Source organism: Passer domesticus, chromosome 1 (genome assembly GCF_036417665.1).
Source record: "Passer domesticus isolate bPasDom1 chromosome 1, bPasDom1.hap1, whole genome shotgun sequence".
Taxonomy (NCBI): Eukaryota; Metazoa; Chordata; class Aves; order Passeriformes; family Passeridae; genus Passer; species Passer domesticus.
Window position 1 is genome coordinate 119,426,953 of NC_087474.1, and position 15,553 is coordinate 119,442,505.

The 15,553-nt window shown below is 39.6% G+C and overlaps 1 protein-coding gene across 2 annotated transcripts in view; it reads left to right on the forward strand.

Moving 5' to 3' along the window:
- Nucleotides 1-2,893: 2,893 nt before the first annotated feature.
- Nucleotides 2,894-15,553, forward strand: part of SPIDR (scaffold protein involved in DNA repair) — a 193,696-nt gene continuing 181,036 nt past the window's right edge. The window contains exons 1-5 of one of the 2 annotated variants that reach the window (XM_064385696.1): nucleotides 2,894-3,020; nucleotides 9,818-9,973; nucleotides 10,875-10,953; nucleotides 12,431-12,616; nucleotides 15,227-15,384. In XM_064385696.1, the coding sequence (XP_064241766.1) occupies nucleotides 3,006-3,020; nucleotides 9,818-9,973; nucleotides 10,875-10,953; nucleotides 12,431-12,616; nucleotides 15,227-15,384 (594 nt within the window). In that variant the 5' untranslated portion in view covers nucleotides 2,894-3,005. Of the gene's footprint in view, nucleotides 3,021-9,817; nucleotides 9,974-10,874; nucleotides 10,954-12,430; nucleotides 12,617-15,226; nucleotides 15,385-15,553 lie in introns of those variants that run through there. The other variant, XM_064385705.1, reaches the window with a different exon arrangement.

Here is a 15,553-nt window from a genome sequence, read left to right on the forward strand (position 1 = left end):
AGCCCCTCACATCTTTCTGACCCAGGGGCAAGGGCTGCTAAAGAGATGCTTGCTGGGTGTGCTGATTCATTTAAAACCTGGTTTTGCTTTTGATTCTTAAATGATCAGCTATTAATTTTTAATTTGTGTGAATGTTAGAAATTGACTCTTTGATCCACTGCAATCTGGCATCCCCTGAGGGGTTTTGGGGTTTGTTTTTTTTTCCCCGTTTCTTCCACAGTTTACAGCTCGCCTCAGCATAGTGATGCACTGTACTGTGAAACAGTACCATTTAATTGAAAGTGGAACTGACATCATAGCTTGAGGATTAAAAAGATTTAAGTGTTTCATGTTATTTCCTAAAAAAAAAAAAAAAACTTAGAAAGCCTGGAATAATCAAACTGCAACACAGTCTGCAGAAGAAAATGTTATTTTGGATCTAGACTGTGATCTGTTTAGCCTAGGCCTTTGGATCACCTCTTGCCTGACAAACTCATAAAAACCTATCTGACCCTGAAAGACAGACTCTAAAATATTTCATGAGTTTTTCCTCACCTACTTCATCCTAGTTCAGTATGTGGGATACTTGTGACTTTTAAGACTTTCCTGAAGAAATGACTCAAACCAAAAACCTTTTTATGTGTTTGAATTTGACACTGTCTGTACCACACTTTGTACACTGGGAAGCTTTTAAAGCTCTAACTTAATGCTCTGTAAGAGGAAATGAATCCATAAACCCATATTAGAATAAAGGACGGGCACATTCAATCAATAGAAACAAGTGCTCCAAACTTCAGTAATTTAAGCTTTCTTACCTTTAACTCATCTGTGTAAAATACATTTTGTTTCTTTGAAAAAGTTCTTTCTACATGTGGATTAAGGAACATTGGTGCAATCAACAGTACCACCAACAAATAAATTCCCTTTTTTTCTGGATTTCACTAAAGAGATAAATTTTTATTCCTAACAGAAATTTTACTGTTTTCATAGAATTTTCATGCAACAAAAATACAAAAAGTACACCATTTCTTAATGTTCCCTGAGCAGCAGTAGATTTGATCTCGAGTGCAAATACAGTCAATCAGTATATCAGATAAAACAATGGACTCAAACCATTATTTAAGCCTGTGAAAACACAGATATGCTTGTATATGTAGTTGAAAAACCAGTTCATTAAAAAATGACCAATTGTGTTAATTATTACTTCCAAAATATAATGCATACAAATTTTTAACTGTCTTGAAAAATAATGTAGCAGTATTATGAAATTTCAGCTTTTGTCAAGGAGCTTGGCTTTTATTAATCTTCCTTCACATTATTTCTAATAATGAAATTGAGACATTATTTTTTAAAAAGCCGCAACTCTGTTTTAGTTCCTGCGGTTTTCTCATATGCTTCCTCTACTTCAATGTCATTTCAGTACTTGTTTGTGAAGAACATGCAAACAAACAAAAAAAATCTATAGATGGGGTCACCTTCTTGGGATTCTACAGAAGTAAGTTCCTCCCAGGTTTGAGCACCTTGGAATTCTTGGAAGGAGTTTATGTACAGAAAAAATACACTCACTAAAGCAGACCAGACTTCTGTGGTCCATTTCTCTGTGGTTTAGCTCTAACATAAGATTGTTTAGCTAATCAGTGTAATAACATACATTTAAAAGAAAAAAATCTACCTTGAGGATATATAATAGAATTAATTTGTCAGTCTGGTAATTTCAGAAGAAATACTGCAAATTTTTGGAAGGATGAGAACCCAGTGCTTTTAATTCTGTTTTGAACATAAAAATCAAAGGCAGTATGGGGTTTGGATGATGATGTTTCTGCCTCTTCTGTTTGCAAAATTCACTTTAATTAGAGGCAGTTTTATAAAGGGAATGCCAGACGGATATTTGCCATAGGGTGCTTTGGGAAAACTACAAACTGAACTATAGACGGATATATGTAATTAGGGCTCAACAACAAAAATGCAGGCATGTAGTACCTTCTATCAAAATCTAAGTACTTTATAAATTCTAATCAAGCTATGAGATACAACTGCCTTATTTTACAAGATTGTTTATTATTACTTGTGTTTAACAGCAGCACTGACAACCAAGGTGACCTTGTCAAGAACATACTATAAGCAATATAAAAATAACCTATCTGTACTTTTTCTGTCAGTGTTTCCACTTGCACCAGTAAAACATTTGCAAAGGTGATCAGCTTTTTTTCCTTCTGTTAGCTGCAACTTATTTTATGGAAGACAACGTCCATGCAAAGCAGTTCTAATTCCAAGTCAACATCTTGGCACTGGCATTACCCTTTTTGCCAGTACATTTATCGGCTTACTTTTTTGTTTAGGAAGTTAAAAAAAAAATCTTATTTTAATGGCGTAACAGCGAATGTATTTTGCATCAAGCGCCTTGTGTTTTGACGTGACTTGCTTAGGTATCTATCCAGTGTTTCCATCCCTGTGCTTCCTTTCCTTGTGGCGCTAAACACTCGTTTCAGATTTACTTCCGAGTGAATCCGGCTATCCCGAAGGATGCATGAGCGACCTTGGCTATCACGAAGGACGCAGCGGCGAAACCCAGGCTGAAAAACTTCTCAGAGAAGGGCAGAGCTCAGACATCACCCTCCGCACCGTGCCCTCAAATACCAGCGCTGCCAGGGCAGAGAACAGACGGCCCAGCTGGCGGCTGCCGCCTCGCTCGCGGCAGCCCCAGCTCCGCCTGGGGCCTCGGGGCAGCCGGGCAGGGAGGGCAGGAGGGACGCGGGGCCGGCACGGGCGGTTCCCGCCGGGAAATGCCCCCAGCTCCCGAGGCGCGCTCCCGCCGCACCGGCCCGCCCCCGGCGCGCGCGCACCGCGCCCCACCCTCCCGGGAACCCCGCCCTTCCCCTGACGTCACCCCTGCTCTGCCCAATCACAAGCCGCGGCTCCGGCGGCGCCAAAGCTATAAAGGGCGGGCGCGGGCCGGGGGTTCCCTCGGCCCCGCCCCCGGTGCTCCCCCGCCACGTGACCGGGGACGCGGCGCCGCGCCGGGGGCGATGCCCGGCGGGAAGGTACCGGCGGCGGCGGCGGGACGGGAGGAGAAGGGGCTCGGCCGCGGTGCTGGATGCTCCCTGGCCGCCCCGCAGGGCCCAGCCGTGCCGCTCCCCGCGCTCCTCGCGGCGGCCTTGCCGTGCGCCCCGGCCGCCGGCCAGCCGCGCCTCCCGGCCCCGCTGCGAGGGGCGCGGGGGTGGCTGGTGGCGGTGGCGGCGGCAGAGCAGCGGCCGCCGCGCTGTGCCCTCGCTGCCCTTTCATATCCGGCCCGAAGGCGGTGCTTGTGTTGGGGACCCGCCACGCTGGACCGCGGGCGGGAGCCCGGGCCCTTCCCCGCGTTCCCGCTGTGCGCGGTTGTGCAGCGCCGGCAGTGGGATCCATCCTGGCACCGCTGCGCCGAGAGTGGCGGGGAGCTCGGCCTTCTTACTTGGCAGGCGGGGAAAAGTACAGGGAGAGTAAAACTTGAGAGGAAAAGAGAATTGTGGGAATTGGCCGGGATTGATACTGTTTTGAGCAGCTTCGCTTCCTTGTCTGGGTGTGGAGGGAGGAGAAGCGCCCCGTGCTGTTTTCCTGTCCCTTTGCTTTGGTCATTTGCTTGGTCCTTTGGATGTTGCCCGCAGAGGAGCAATTAGGATGTGCTGGCTCTGATGTGCTTAGGCTAATATTGATATACCGCTGAAAGACGGACTACAAGTGTTGTTTGATGTGTAGAGCTGACAAATGACAGATCTAGTTCCTAAGGAATTTTGTCTATACTGGTGTGCATGTTCAGCCACTTTTTAAATATAAGCACATTTAAAAGAAAGTTTAAAGGAAGAAAAAGTCAACAGCTTGAAAAAAGCCTACAAAAAAGGTTTAAAATAGCCTACTGCACTTCACATAAATTAACTTGTAAATTGACACTACACGTATTTTTTTTCTCAAAGGTTTTGCGTTCTTGCCTAGTGAGAAAATGCACAATTAATTGAAACAGGATTTAACCAATTCTTGTTGCAATGTGGCAACAGCCTGTGATAATCTTAGCTCCTTTTGCTGACAAAGATAATGTTTCTTGATGAATGAAAACTTAGACTGATCAAGGGGAAATAGAGCACTTGCTGACTGTTAATTAAATTGATTAAAAATCCATGCCAATCTAGACGTAACAAAAATGTGTGATACTGTTATTGTATCCTAGCCATTTTGGATAACTTAATTTTGTGTAAACTTTTCTAAAATATTTCTGCTTTAACTGCTTTCATAGATTGCAGATTTCTCTCTACTTGGCACTAGTTAATACAAAGTATACTTCAGTAGTATTCTTATTCCATAAGAGTTGTTTTTTTTTTTCCAATGTAAGCATATAGTAATTTATATTCTTGCTTTTAAAAGGACGTGTAGGTTAAAAAATCCTGACATTCAAATGGTAATCTTATATATGTCAGTGTAAGTCATTGAGGATAGTCTTTTATCTAGTATAGTAAAAATCATGAACACAAAGAAAGGTTTTGAAAGAGTGTTTTAAAATTTTGGTCTCGCACATCGATAGCAATGGGGAAATTATTTTAGGATTTTAATTTGGTTTTAGTATTTCTTTACCACGAGAGTAGAAGAAGGTATAGTATGGCAGGTTATAATTGCTGTCATTAACTGTGATTCTACAGCATCTATTTTTTTATGAATGATTACAACTTGATGAGAACCTTTCTAGGGACCACACGTGTCCTTGTGAGTCATCTTTGGAAAATATGCATACTGATTTTTACAGGAGTAAAAAAATAATCTTCACTGGAATAAAATACAAACCATGACTTTAAGTCTGTGACCTTTATTTGAATGCTCACTTGAGAGTTTAAAATGCAAGGATTAAATTAGAGCTAGAACTTTACTTTTAATCTAGGCACTAAAAACAGTAGTTACACTTTTAACTCAGTATCATGGAATGGCTCTTTGCTGAAAGTGTGGTGCTTGTTGTCAAATTTGTACTCTCTTGAAATTGGACTTTTGAAGGCCAGCACAAGCTGAAGTGTTTTAGTTGGAGTATTTTCCTGTGAAACTGATGACAACAAAGGTGAAAGATGAGGATGGCTGTTGATCAGTGTTGGATATTTGTGTACTTTTATGTGATTGCTCCCATCAGTTTTTTTTTAAAAAACATTAAAAGTCTCTGGCAACTAGAGCTGTGATTTTCAATACTTTTTAATTCTACTCTGTTCAGGAAGACTGTAACAGTTGTATTTTAATAATTCTGACTGATGTTTAAGTGACATGACTAATTTTTGGATTTGAAAGCCAGTAGCAGGAAGAGTTCATGCAATGAAATGTTTTATCATTGGTTTTCTCCTTCAGTTTATGTTGCTTTTTGTGCTAGAGAAGGTGATGTGTCAAAGAAATGCCACTTGCACATGAGGTAGATAATATATTGGGTCATGTGTTCCTGGGGGCTCTTCCTGTGGTTTCTGAAGCAGCCCCAAAGAAGTGGGATTGTCTGGAATGCAAAGGTTGTGTACTGAGTAGCCTCTGAGTATATGGTCCCAGTGACTTTATGCAGGGTGTTTCTGGGTAACAAGTCTTGGGCATAAGTAACCTCACAGATTGGTTGAGTGGAGATGTTCTAGGTAGGAGCATCTATTTAAAAGTCAAATCCAACACTCCAGCCCTGTACTTGCTGTTGTGTAATCCCTATGCATTCTCAGGGTTTTTTCAGAGTGTGCCTTCCTTTTCCACACACATGCACCTATGTAGGCTGATTTACCTTAATCTCACTGGAAATAACTAAAGGAGTAATGGGGTGAGGTTGCTTGCTGTGCACTTCATGAGGAGGGCTTGGTCCTAATTCCACTAATGCCAACAGGAGTAGCTCAGGTTTTTTTCACTCATTTAGAAGAAACTGCAGTGCTTTTGGGAGCAGAGGTCAAGGCAATTGTTATATGAGGTAGCCATCTTAGCCTTCCCCTTTTTAACTCAAAATTTCAGAGGTCATATTTTGGCTTCTGACACCTTATGCAATTTACAAGGTTCTTTGTCTGACTCTGTTTTGTAATAAATCTTAATTTTGTGATGTATGGCAGGTCTACATGCTCTAGCTCTTTTGAGCCTGATTCAGTGATTTATTTTTTTTTTATTCCAGTACCTTGTTTCTAGACACTTCATGCATTCCTTCAATAAATTACACAAGTTATTTTTTGTGTGCCCCATTTTTATTTCAGATTAAAAGAAAAAGTTTATTAACTTTGTGACTCAAGATTAAAAGAACTCACATTTGTTGCTGCATTTCTTTGGGAACAGCACAGCCTTTAGATTAGTTTCATTATAAATATTTATTCTTGAGAAGTAAGCTTCTTAAAACGTTAGTTTCTCTGCTGCCGTGTAGCAGGCTGGAGCAGAAGCAAAGAGCCCTTAAAACTTGCCATTTCTGCATGCCAGCAGATGTATTGCTGTGACAGAAGTCCTTGGACACTGCCCCTCTGTGCCAAGGTGGCTTTGCAGGGGAAGGGTGACGGTGCTGTCCCCAGCATTGCCACTGTTCCCATCTTATCTGAAGGCAAAGAGCCAAACAGGCCCTGCAGGCTGCTCCCAGGCCCTCTCAGTGACTGTGGACTGAAGGTCTAGTTTCTTGAATTCACATCAAACATTTATATGGAGAGATTTAAATTGACAAGGAGTTTGGGATGGGGTAATTGGCTCTGAGGGTTTTTTTGTTTGCTTTTTCCCCCCAGTTTTTTAAGATGATCTTGGATGTGGGAAATGGTGGCAATGTATTTCTATTAAAAATATGGAACTCAAAGCCATTGCTGTCAGTATCAACAATCATAAGTCTTGCTCTTTTGTTTCCTTCCAAGTGGAGTCTGCCAGAATTTGCAGTAGCTGAGGAATATCTCATGTGAAGGGTGTATTTCTGTACTTTCTTGGTTTGGGACTTGGGGGAATGTTTTCAGGTATTCTCAGTGATTGTAGTGGCTATAAATTTCTGTGTGGTGGTAGCAGAAACTCTCAGATTTTTCTTGAATCTGAGGAGCAGGATGCATGGTGAAACAAAGAGCTAATTAACCAGAGCTGTCCACAGTACTGATGGTTCTTCAGGTTGTAATTAAGCTGCTATGGTGTCAAGCAGCTGCTGGACTGGTCCCACTGATCCTTGTATCCTTTCTTGTGCTGCTGCACCAGCTGTAGGTAACAAGTGCTTCTTCTGAAAGAAGTTTTCTGTCAGTTTGGTTTATCATTGCTGTGACTGCACAGAGTCTGGTGAGTGCCAAGTGCTCAGAAAGAAGGGGAAGAGGGGGCTCCAGTGGTTTCTGGTTTGTCAAGGAACCATGTGCCCTGAGACAGGTCTCTAGTGCTGCTCTGAAAACCTGAGCAGCCCTGCCTTTAGTCAGGCTAAGGAAGTGCAGGGTGAAATAAAACTCTTCTGCTCTAAAGTCATCAATTATGAAAAGTCTTCTTGCCTGTCACAGCCATGACTGTCTAGTACACTTAATTTCAGTTGTTTAAAAGTCACTTCTAGTACATTTAGCTTGCACTCTAAATAGAAGTGTAACCATCTAAGCATAAACCTAGCTATTTGTTCTACTCAGTTTGCTTTTTAAACCTTATTGGCTGTAAGCATGTCTTTTCTATTTCCACCCTAACCCTTCTTACTTAGGGAGAGGCAGTTAACATGTAGCTTTTATACTGCAGATTTTTATATGGTGTCCCCTTCCCAAATCTTGGCAATTGTGCAGCAATGGCTGTCTCAGCTGCCACGTTCTGCTGTTCATCCCCTGCCTCTTATGTCATGCTCTTTCTTTCCTGTGTTGGTATTGGACAGCACTGAGAAATTGTGGTTTGCTATCTGTCAACAAATGTCATGATTTTAAGAATAATATGAATGAGAAGCTTAACAGAGTAAGCTTCTGTGCTTATTAAGCTTGCTAACAATAGAAGTATATTACAAAACCCTTTTCATGCAACTTTGTGCATGCAATTATGTGCATTTATTTTCACTTATTTGCAACCATTTCTGCTTTTAACTGACCATCTGAAGTAGTGTCCTGTTGCAAGTTATGGTGCTGCTGTTGGCACAGATGTGTTCCTCAAAACTGGAGCATCCCATTCAAAAATAAGCTTTAACATGAACTGTATTTGATACTGTAAGTCTTTGTCTGCAAAATATATCTCGTAAAATCTTCTAGAAGATACAAAACCAGGCATGTAAGCAAGACTCCTAGCACTGACTAAGATAAAAACCATCAGAAGCACTTGCCAAGAGGACAGCCCAATGCAGAGATTCCTGTCTAAGCGCTGTGGAAATTGAGGCTTGGGCCAGCATCTTAACTGGGAGGGAAGCAGCATTTAAATTCTGTGTCGTAATGTTAACCTTTCTTGTTAAACTGCTGTAGTCTCCTTACCTGACATCGTGTCCTTACCAAAGCCCTGTTGATTCTGGATTTAATACCATGTCAGATTCAAGATTGTACCTTTCATATATCTGTGGGAGTAGTGATGGGGACAGTATGACTTTGGTGATAATGAGTAGGTGCTTTGAGGTGTAAATACCCCCGCAGTTTTAGAAGAGGCTCTTAGCAGGGTCAGTTAGCATCAGTGGAAACTGCAAAGTGCATTTGTTTTGCTCTGTCTTCTTACTGTGCACAGCAGGACTGTGTGACTGGAGGGGTGAAGTAAGACGCTGCTCACTGTACGCTTTTGCGAACTGCTTGTTTAGTTCTTAAGAGCACTGAAAAAACCCTATGGAAAACAAATATGCATTGCCATTTACAAAATGGACAAAAAGTGCCAAATGCTTGTGCTCTCAGGCACGTGGTGTGATTCTTGGGTCAGTGCAGGGGCAGGAGTTGGGCTTCTGTGATGCTTGTGGGTCCCTTCCAACTCAGAATATTTATTTTATGATTCCACACTACTTTTGTTGTTGTGCATATGTTTGGCATGTATGCTACAGTCCTGATTGACCAGCCTGGCAGAAAATGTGTGCTGATTAACTTAACTTTGGAGTAATAATTATTTGTAGGCAGGAACTGCAGTTGCTTGAGAGAAGGCATATCAGAAGAAGACAGATGTAGTTAGATGATACAGTCAGTGCTTTCTAAGATAAATTTCAGTAGCACTGTAGGATAAGATGTTTATCGTGCTCAAGTTCAATTTCTATGTGTAAACTGGTGTTGAATCTGAGAGATAGCTTTGGATGTGATAACAGGCAATGCTCTCATCTTCAGCTATTTTCAGAAGTCACAATCTCTTGCATGAAATTAGCACTGGATGCTAATCAGCATCCTGTTTCGTGACTTATCTATTGCTCCAAATGACTTCTGGCATCCCATGTAAGGGGAAGGCAACCTTTTTGGTGGGGAAATGGATGTGAAAATAAGTAATTCCTACAGCTGAAAGAGCTTGGGGTGGTTTTTTTTAGTTGATTGGTTATTTTTAGTGGTCAACTGTAAGTGATACCTAGTGTGACCTGCATAAACAAAATTAAAGCACATTAAATATGACTTTGAAGGCATTATTTAGTTAAAGTGTATTTTAGTGAGTTGTTCCTGTGTAACATAATATTTTCTGCTTCACTGGGAAGCTATCAGGTGTTATGAGATGTAACTTAGACCAACAGAAAGTGTACTTATAAAAAAATTTAATTTTCCCCTGACCTTGGTGGTGGTGTTATTATCTAGAGCTGCATAAAAGATGCTTGCAAATGTTTGAGAGTTTTTTCTTCCTTGAGCTCATTAAAAATGGGAATTTGTAAACATTCAGAAAATACTAGGGGAAATCTAGAGTAAGTAAATTTGACTTGAAATTGATTATGTCTACACTGTGTTTTTAATGGGTTTGTTTTTCCTTTCTGTAGCGAAAGAGACTTTGGAATGCAGAACGCACACCATTCCCAGATGAGACACCCCTAGGTCTGAAAAAATCAAATCTCAGGACATCAGTGTCTGCTACATCGATTTCCAATGCGTGGCTTAGGTGTGGGGATGGTTTTGAGAGCACTTCAGTGCTGGAGGTAAAATGCTGCCTTAGTGGTGTAACAAAGAGACGGAAACTGACAGTGAATTTCCATGCTCGAGTGAATAAGATGTTGCCTTTTCTTTTGGTGTTGTTTCCAAACTAACAGCATGCTGTTGCCACTGCCAAAATAGATAGAAAATGGAAAGCACAGTTACATAAGGACATTGTCTTGACTTGTTAGTGTAACTTGCAGAGCATATGTTAGTATGTTATGTTCTAGATAGCACTCATCACTTAGAAAATTTCAGTAATACACTGAAGGATGCAAAAGTAATTTGATTTTTCGCATGGAGTGCTATATTTCCTAAAAACTATGGAACAAAACTGCTGTAGTTTGCATCTGAAGATTTTTTGGCTAGACCCAAGAAGAGTGTTTGTAATAGTAAATTAAGTGTAGAAAATCGTGCTCGATCAGCCGGATCTGAATGAAGAGTATTTTGTGCTGGCCCAAGCTGCTTTTCTGTTTCTTCCTCTGGCACTGAGCAGTCACAGTGTTGCATATCTTATGGGATATAGCAAAATCAGAGACAGGGCAACCAAGTAATTATTTCTGTAACTTTTAAAGAGGACATATGCTTTATCAAGCATGTTGTTACTGCCCACTTTTGACATTTTAGTGCTGAAAATACTGGCTCCTGTTCTTCTCAAGGTCGTGTATGATTTCTGTCATAGTCACAGAAAGTTTGTATTTTCCAAATCTATGAAAATTCAGATTTTTTTACTATTCTTATGCTTTAATACTTCAGTATATTACAGTCTTGTAAAAGATTTTACATTTAATTTGAAATTGTTCTGCTAAGCTTTGGTATGTGAGTAACAACAGCTTTGAATATATTGATACATGTTAAAATTATTTGTAATGTCCTAGTGATTAAATCTGTCTCTTTTTAATATAGTCCCAGAGGCCTTCTAATAAGAAATCCAGGATTAAGAAACGTCTTGGACCACTGTTAACATCTGCTGAAAGTGCATCTAGTATGTTTTGATTGTTTCATGAGACTATTGTTACTTTATTTTGTTCTGTATTGGGGTAGAAGTTGGCTCAAAATACTGGTTGCTTTCTTCTTCTGTTACTGTAATTAGAAGCTAATTTTGATGAGACACACACAGTCTCTCGCTGTTGTGGTGGGGCTCATCCATTCACCCATAGTGCCAGAAATTTATTCACAAAGATGCAGGCTCTCAGCTATTGCTTTTGAAAAGGTGAAAGAAGCATCACTAATTCTGTATATGGTGTGTATTATAAAAGGGATGGGATATTTTAATCCTTCCCATTTTATTAGTAGGGAATGAAAAATAGCCCTTAGCTGTATAGATTGAAAGTGAAATTATTCTGTCGTCTTCTAGACAGGCAAGCAGGCATGAGAGCACACATATTTTGTAAATATGAGCAATAGGTAGCAAATCAGAGTTTTATCATCCTCCTGCTTTTGCAATCTTCTGTATGCCCCCAAGTTGCTTACTATTGGCATTTAAAAAAAAGAACTGTAGTCAGAATAAAGAGCAGGAGGATTTACTGACTCTTTCTAGTTCTTTCCCTTTTTTTTTCAGCCCAGGGGAAAGGAAAGAAAGAGGGGGTGGTATTTTTCAGTCTCTATTTCTGCTTGCTCCAACAGCTGTGCTGCTTCTGTTGGATGCAAGTAGGTGACCTACTGGGCACTTTTTTTTACCTTTTGGGGTTCTAGCTTTTCTGGCTTTCTAAGAAGAACCTCTCTGTGTTGCAGGAGGAAATGTGGTGGTGTTTTACTCTTCTGGGCCCTTCTGCCTGATTCCAAACCCCAGTAATTATCTAAATTCCCATTTACTTATAACATTTTAGAAGTGGTAGGAAATGGAAAAATTTGCCTTCCTAGTTCTGTATGCTCCATGCTAAGCATAAATCCTTTTCTCCTTGCTTTTATGATTAAAAATAATGTAGAAATATATTTTTAATTAAAATGTCTTCAAAAACACACCAGCTTTGCAACACCTGAGAAGTTGTTTTTTTTTTTTTCCCTGAAAGAAAACTGAAGAGTAATCTCTACTGATGGAATACTTTTATTCCTGTGTTACTCATTGGATATTCATAGAGCTCCGAAACCCAGAATTCTAAGGACAGTCTTTCTTTAAACCACTCAGCATTTTACAAGGGTACATGTGGGGGAGTGGAGGAGTGTTAGGACTGTGTGTGGGGGGTCTAAATGTCAGACAGTCATGACTTGTCCTCACAATGCTGAAGGACACAGTATAAAATTAAATGTTAGCATTTATTGTGGAGAACTAAACTGAAAATAATGCATGTATGAATAAGAAAATACATGTGAGTTAATGCTTCAGTATTAATCTCTGATGCCTAGTAACAGAATTTATAATATTGCCCTTTAAAAATAGTACAGTTTAATTTTTAATACTTTTAAATTTAACAAAACTGTGTTTATGTAACAGTCTAACACTTTGCAATGCTTTTTCATAGGAGCTGCTGCTGCTGAAAGCTCTAAGGAAGCTGAGGACATAATATGGACCTCTAGTGGCAGTGATTTTTCAGATGATGGAAATAAAACGTTGATTCCAAGGTTGGACAGCAAAAGAAGTGACACTTCCAAAGCAGAGGAATTGCCTAGCAGATGTGATTTATTATTAGAGGACAGAAGTAGTGAAGGTAAGTTCAAATGCAAGATTTAACAAGAAACCTTCTGTCAGTTTCAGGTGCTGTAATGAAAATATTCTTGAGGGCATTCTGACAAAATGGCATGATCCATTCCTATTTTGGTTAGATCAGTTGCAGGGGTTTGTTTTTGTTTCTTGGGGTTTTTTTTTCCATAAATTTCATCTGGGTATAGAGTAAGTATTTACTATAAATTATGTACAAAACGTTTAAACCTTGGAGTAAAGAAACACAATTTTCTGCATCTACTGACTAGATATGGCAGGCTTTGCAGCTGCTGATAGCATCATCTTCTGTGTCATCTATTTTCATTTCAGAACACAGTCTTCCTTGCTTCCCCTGTTAGCTGCACTATGTGAACAGACATGAGTTTAGTTCTTAGAACTTCCTTTCTAATTCATGGACCAGGAAATGACAGAGGGGAGAGAAATTGATTAAAAAGTGCAGCTGAAGACAGAAAAATTATATGCTCTGTTGTAGAAGTGTTAATTGGGAGAATGTATAAGTTGCATTAGAGCTTGTTAGGAAGTCTTTACAACATAAAATAAGTTAGGTTAACTTTGTAGTACTTCAGCTAGATCTAAAATATTACAGTTAGACTGGATCCTGGATGTCTGGCAAAGCATTCAAATGCTGCTGTGAGCTGAGCAAATAGATTGTCTGGTTGATGACTTTTTGTTTCATATGGGACTGGTGAAATATGCTCCTTAGGTTTAAAACAAAAATGCAAAATCTTCCTCCTTTCATTTATATAATACTGTCATTGACATATCTGATGGTTATCTTCTGTAATTCCTAGTCATTTTCTTCTTTTTGAAAAGGAAAGACTGTTCATTTTCTAAACTGCAATCTGTTGCTGAATAGGAATTTTTCTAACCTACCATTAATATCATTCACTTGTCCTCCTGCAAATATATCCTGCAGGCTTTAATCTTTCTTTTTTTTTTTAAGAGACAATACACAGACATATTTTTATGCTTATAAGATAGCAAAATTTGGTTTCTTTGTGTAATTGAGGAAACCCTGATGTGTTATGTATCTACTTGAAGGTTACTGAGAAAATCCAGTTGTCGTGTTTTTCTTCTAAACCCAAAAATATCCTGAAAGCAGTGGGCAGTAAAAGAACTGTAATTTCCATGTTTTTTGAAGTAACCATGATATACACTAATTTTAGCATTATACCCAGTGTTGCCTCTATGTGTGTGTGCTTATAGAGGTACAGTTGTAGGTGTGGTGACAGTAGGGAAAAAGTATTTTTTAAAGGGATGTTCCCTTTCATGTGCAGTTCACTTTGAGTGTCAGTACTTGAATGTGACAAAATGGATTACCTTGTATTCATCAAGGAATTTATTCCAGTGTCACAAGTTGCATGCAACTTGTCCCACAGCTTCAAATTAAACCTCTTTGTGCTACCTGGTTGCTGATGTCTGTGTTTAAAATTTCTGATGAAGCTTCTTCATAGCCAGAAACAGAAATGCATTTGTGTGTGTGAAAGGAGGTAGCACTATAGCTGTGTCTTTGTCTGGGTGACTTCAGAGTCTGAAAGGTCAATGTAGAAACTAGTATTTGGATTATAGTAGCACTGCCACAGTTCCATGGGTATGTACAGATGCCTGGAGCATGGTGCAGGTGCCTTCTTTCTCTGCTGCCTCTCCCCTGTACATGACTATTCCAGTGTCAGAAATAGGACATTTACAAAAGCAAAAAAGCAACCCCCCAAAAATCTTTCATCCTTTCTCCTTCAAACATGCTCATTTATGCAAAACACATTGAAATTATCTCTGTCAACACCTTGTGGCATTTGGACCTAAAGGATTGTGAGGGTGCTACTGCAGCTCAGGTTTCCATGCCCTTCAGTAGATCCTTAGAGTTACAAATGGACTTTTGGAGTTGCATTAAATATCACACCGTGCTGATGGTGGTGGAAAAAAGTTCTGCATTTCTGTCTGCATCTCTTTGTTTATTGCCATTGCATTGAGAGTTTATTTGGTGCTTTTTTTATTTGTTGGCTTTTTACCTCCATCTTTTCTTATTCCTGTTCCTATTAATTTGTCCTCAACAATTCTCTCTTTGAAGTGCTTAGAGATTTGATTTGCAGACCTGTATATTTAGGCATGGTGTTTAGGAGGTGACCATTTCAACTAGCTTTTTTGTTCCTCTGTGAGGATTATCACTAATAGCAGATGTTAGTTAACATTGCTTAAGGCATTTGCTTAGGACAGTTAATTCTGAACAAGTACACATGGAAAATCCAATGCAGCTGGGCAAAAAAACCCCTTAACTAAACCAAGTTAAAATTAATAATAGTTAAACTAAAGAGAACACCCTACCTACCTGTGCAGTTAAATGTACTGCCTCTTTGCAGACAGGACACTTTTTTTTTTTTTGGTATGTATGTGATTTTTATCCTTCCTCACAGAACTTTTTCGGCTAGTTGGATTTAGCCTTTATGAGACACAAAATACTTAAACACAAAGATCAGTTGAACATAGGTTAAAAAAAAAGTTGCAATTTTTCCCCCAAGTTCAGGATAGCTGTAGCATTACTCTGACTTTGTGCTTATGGTGATTAAGAAAAACTATTTTTACCAATCTTCTATTTTAGATGAATTGAAGCTTATTGAATGGGAGAAGGATACTGATTCCACCGATCAGTGCAATGGGTCAGAAAAAGAGGACAGCTCAGTAGAGATATCAGACTCGGACTCTTGCACAAATACTAATTCTCTGCCTGTCAAAGAGGAGAATGATGAGCTTTGTAAGGTGAGAAACTGTTCCAAATTTGAGAAAAAAAGCTGCTGCTGTAATTATGGAATGTATTCATATTTGTTTGCGTTTGAATTGGGGCAGTGTGAGAATTTTGCTTACCTTATCTTTTCAGAAGGAATTATGTACACAAGAATTTCAAGGCATTTTCTTTGACTGCCAAACC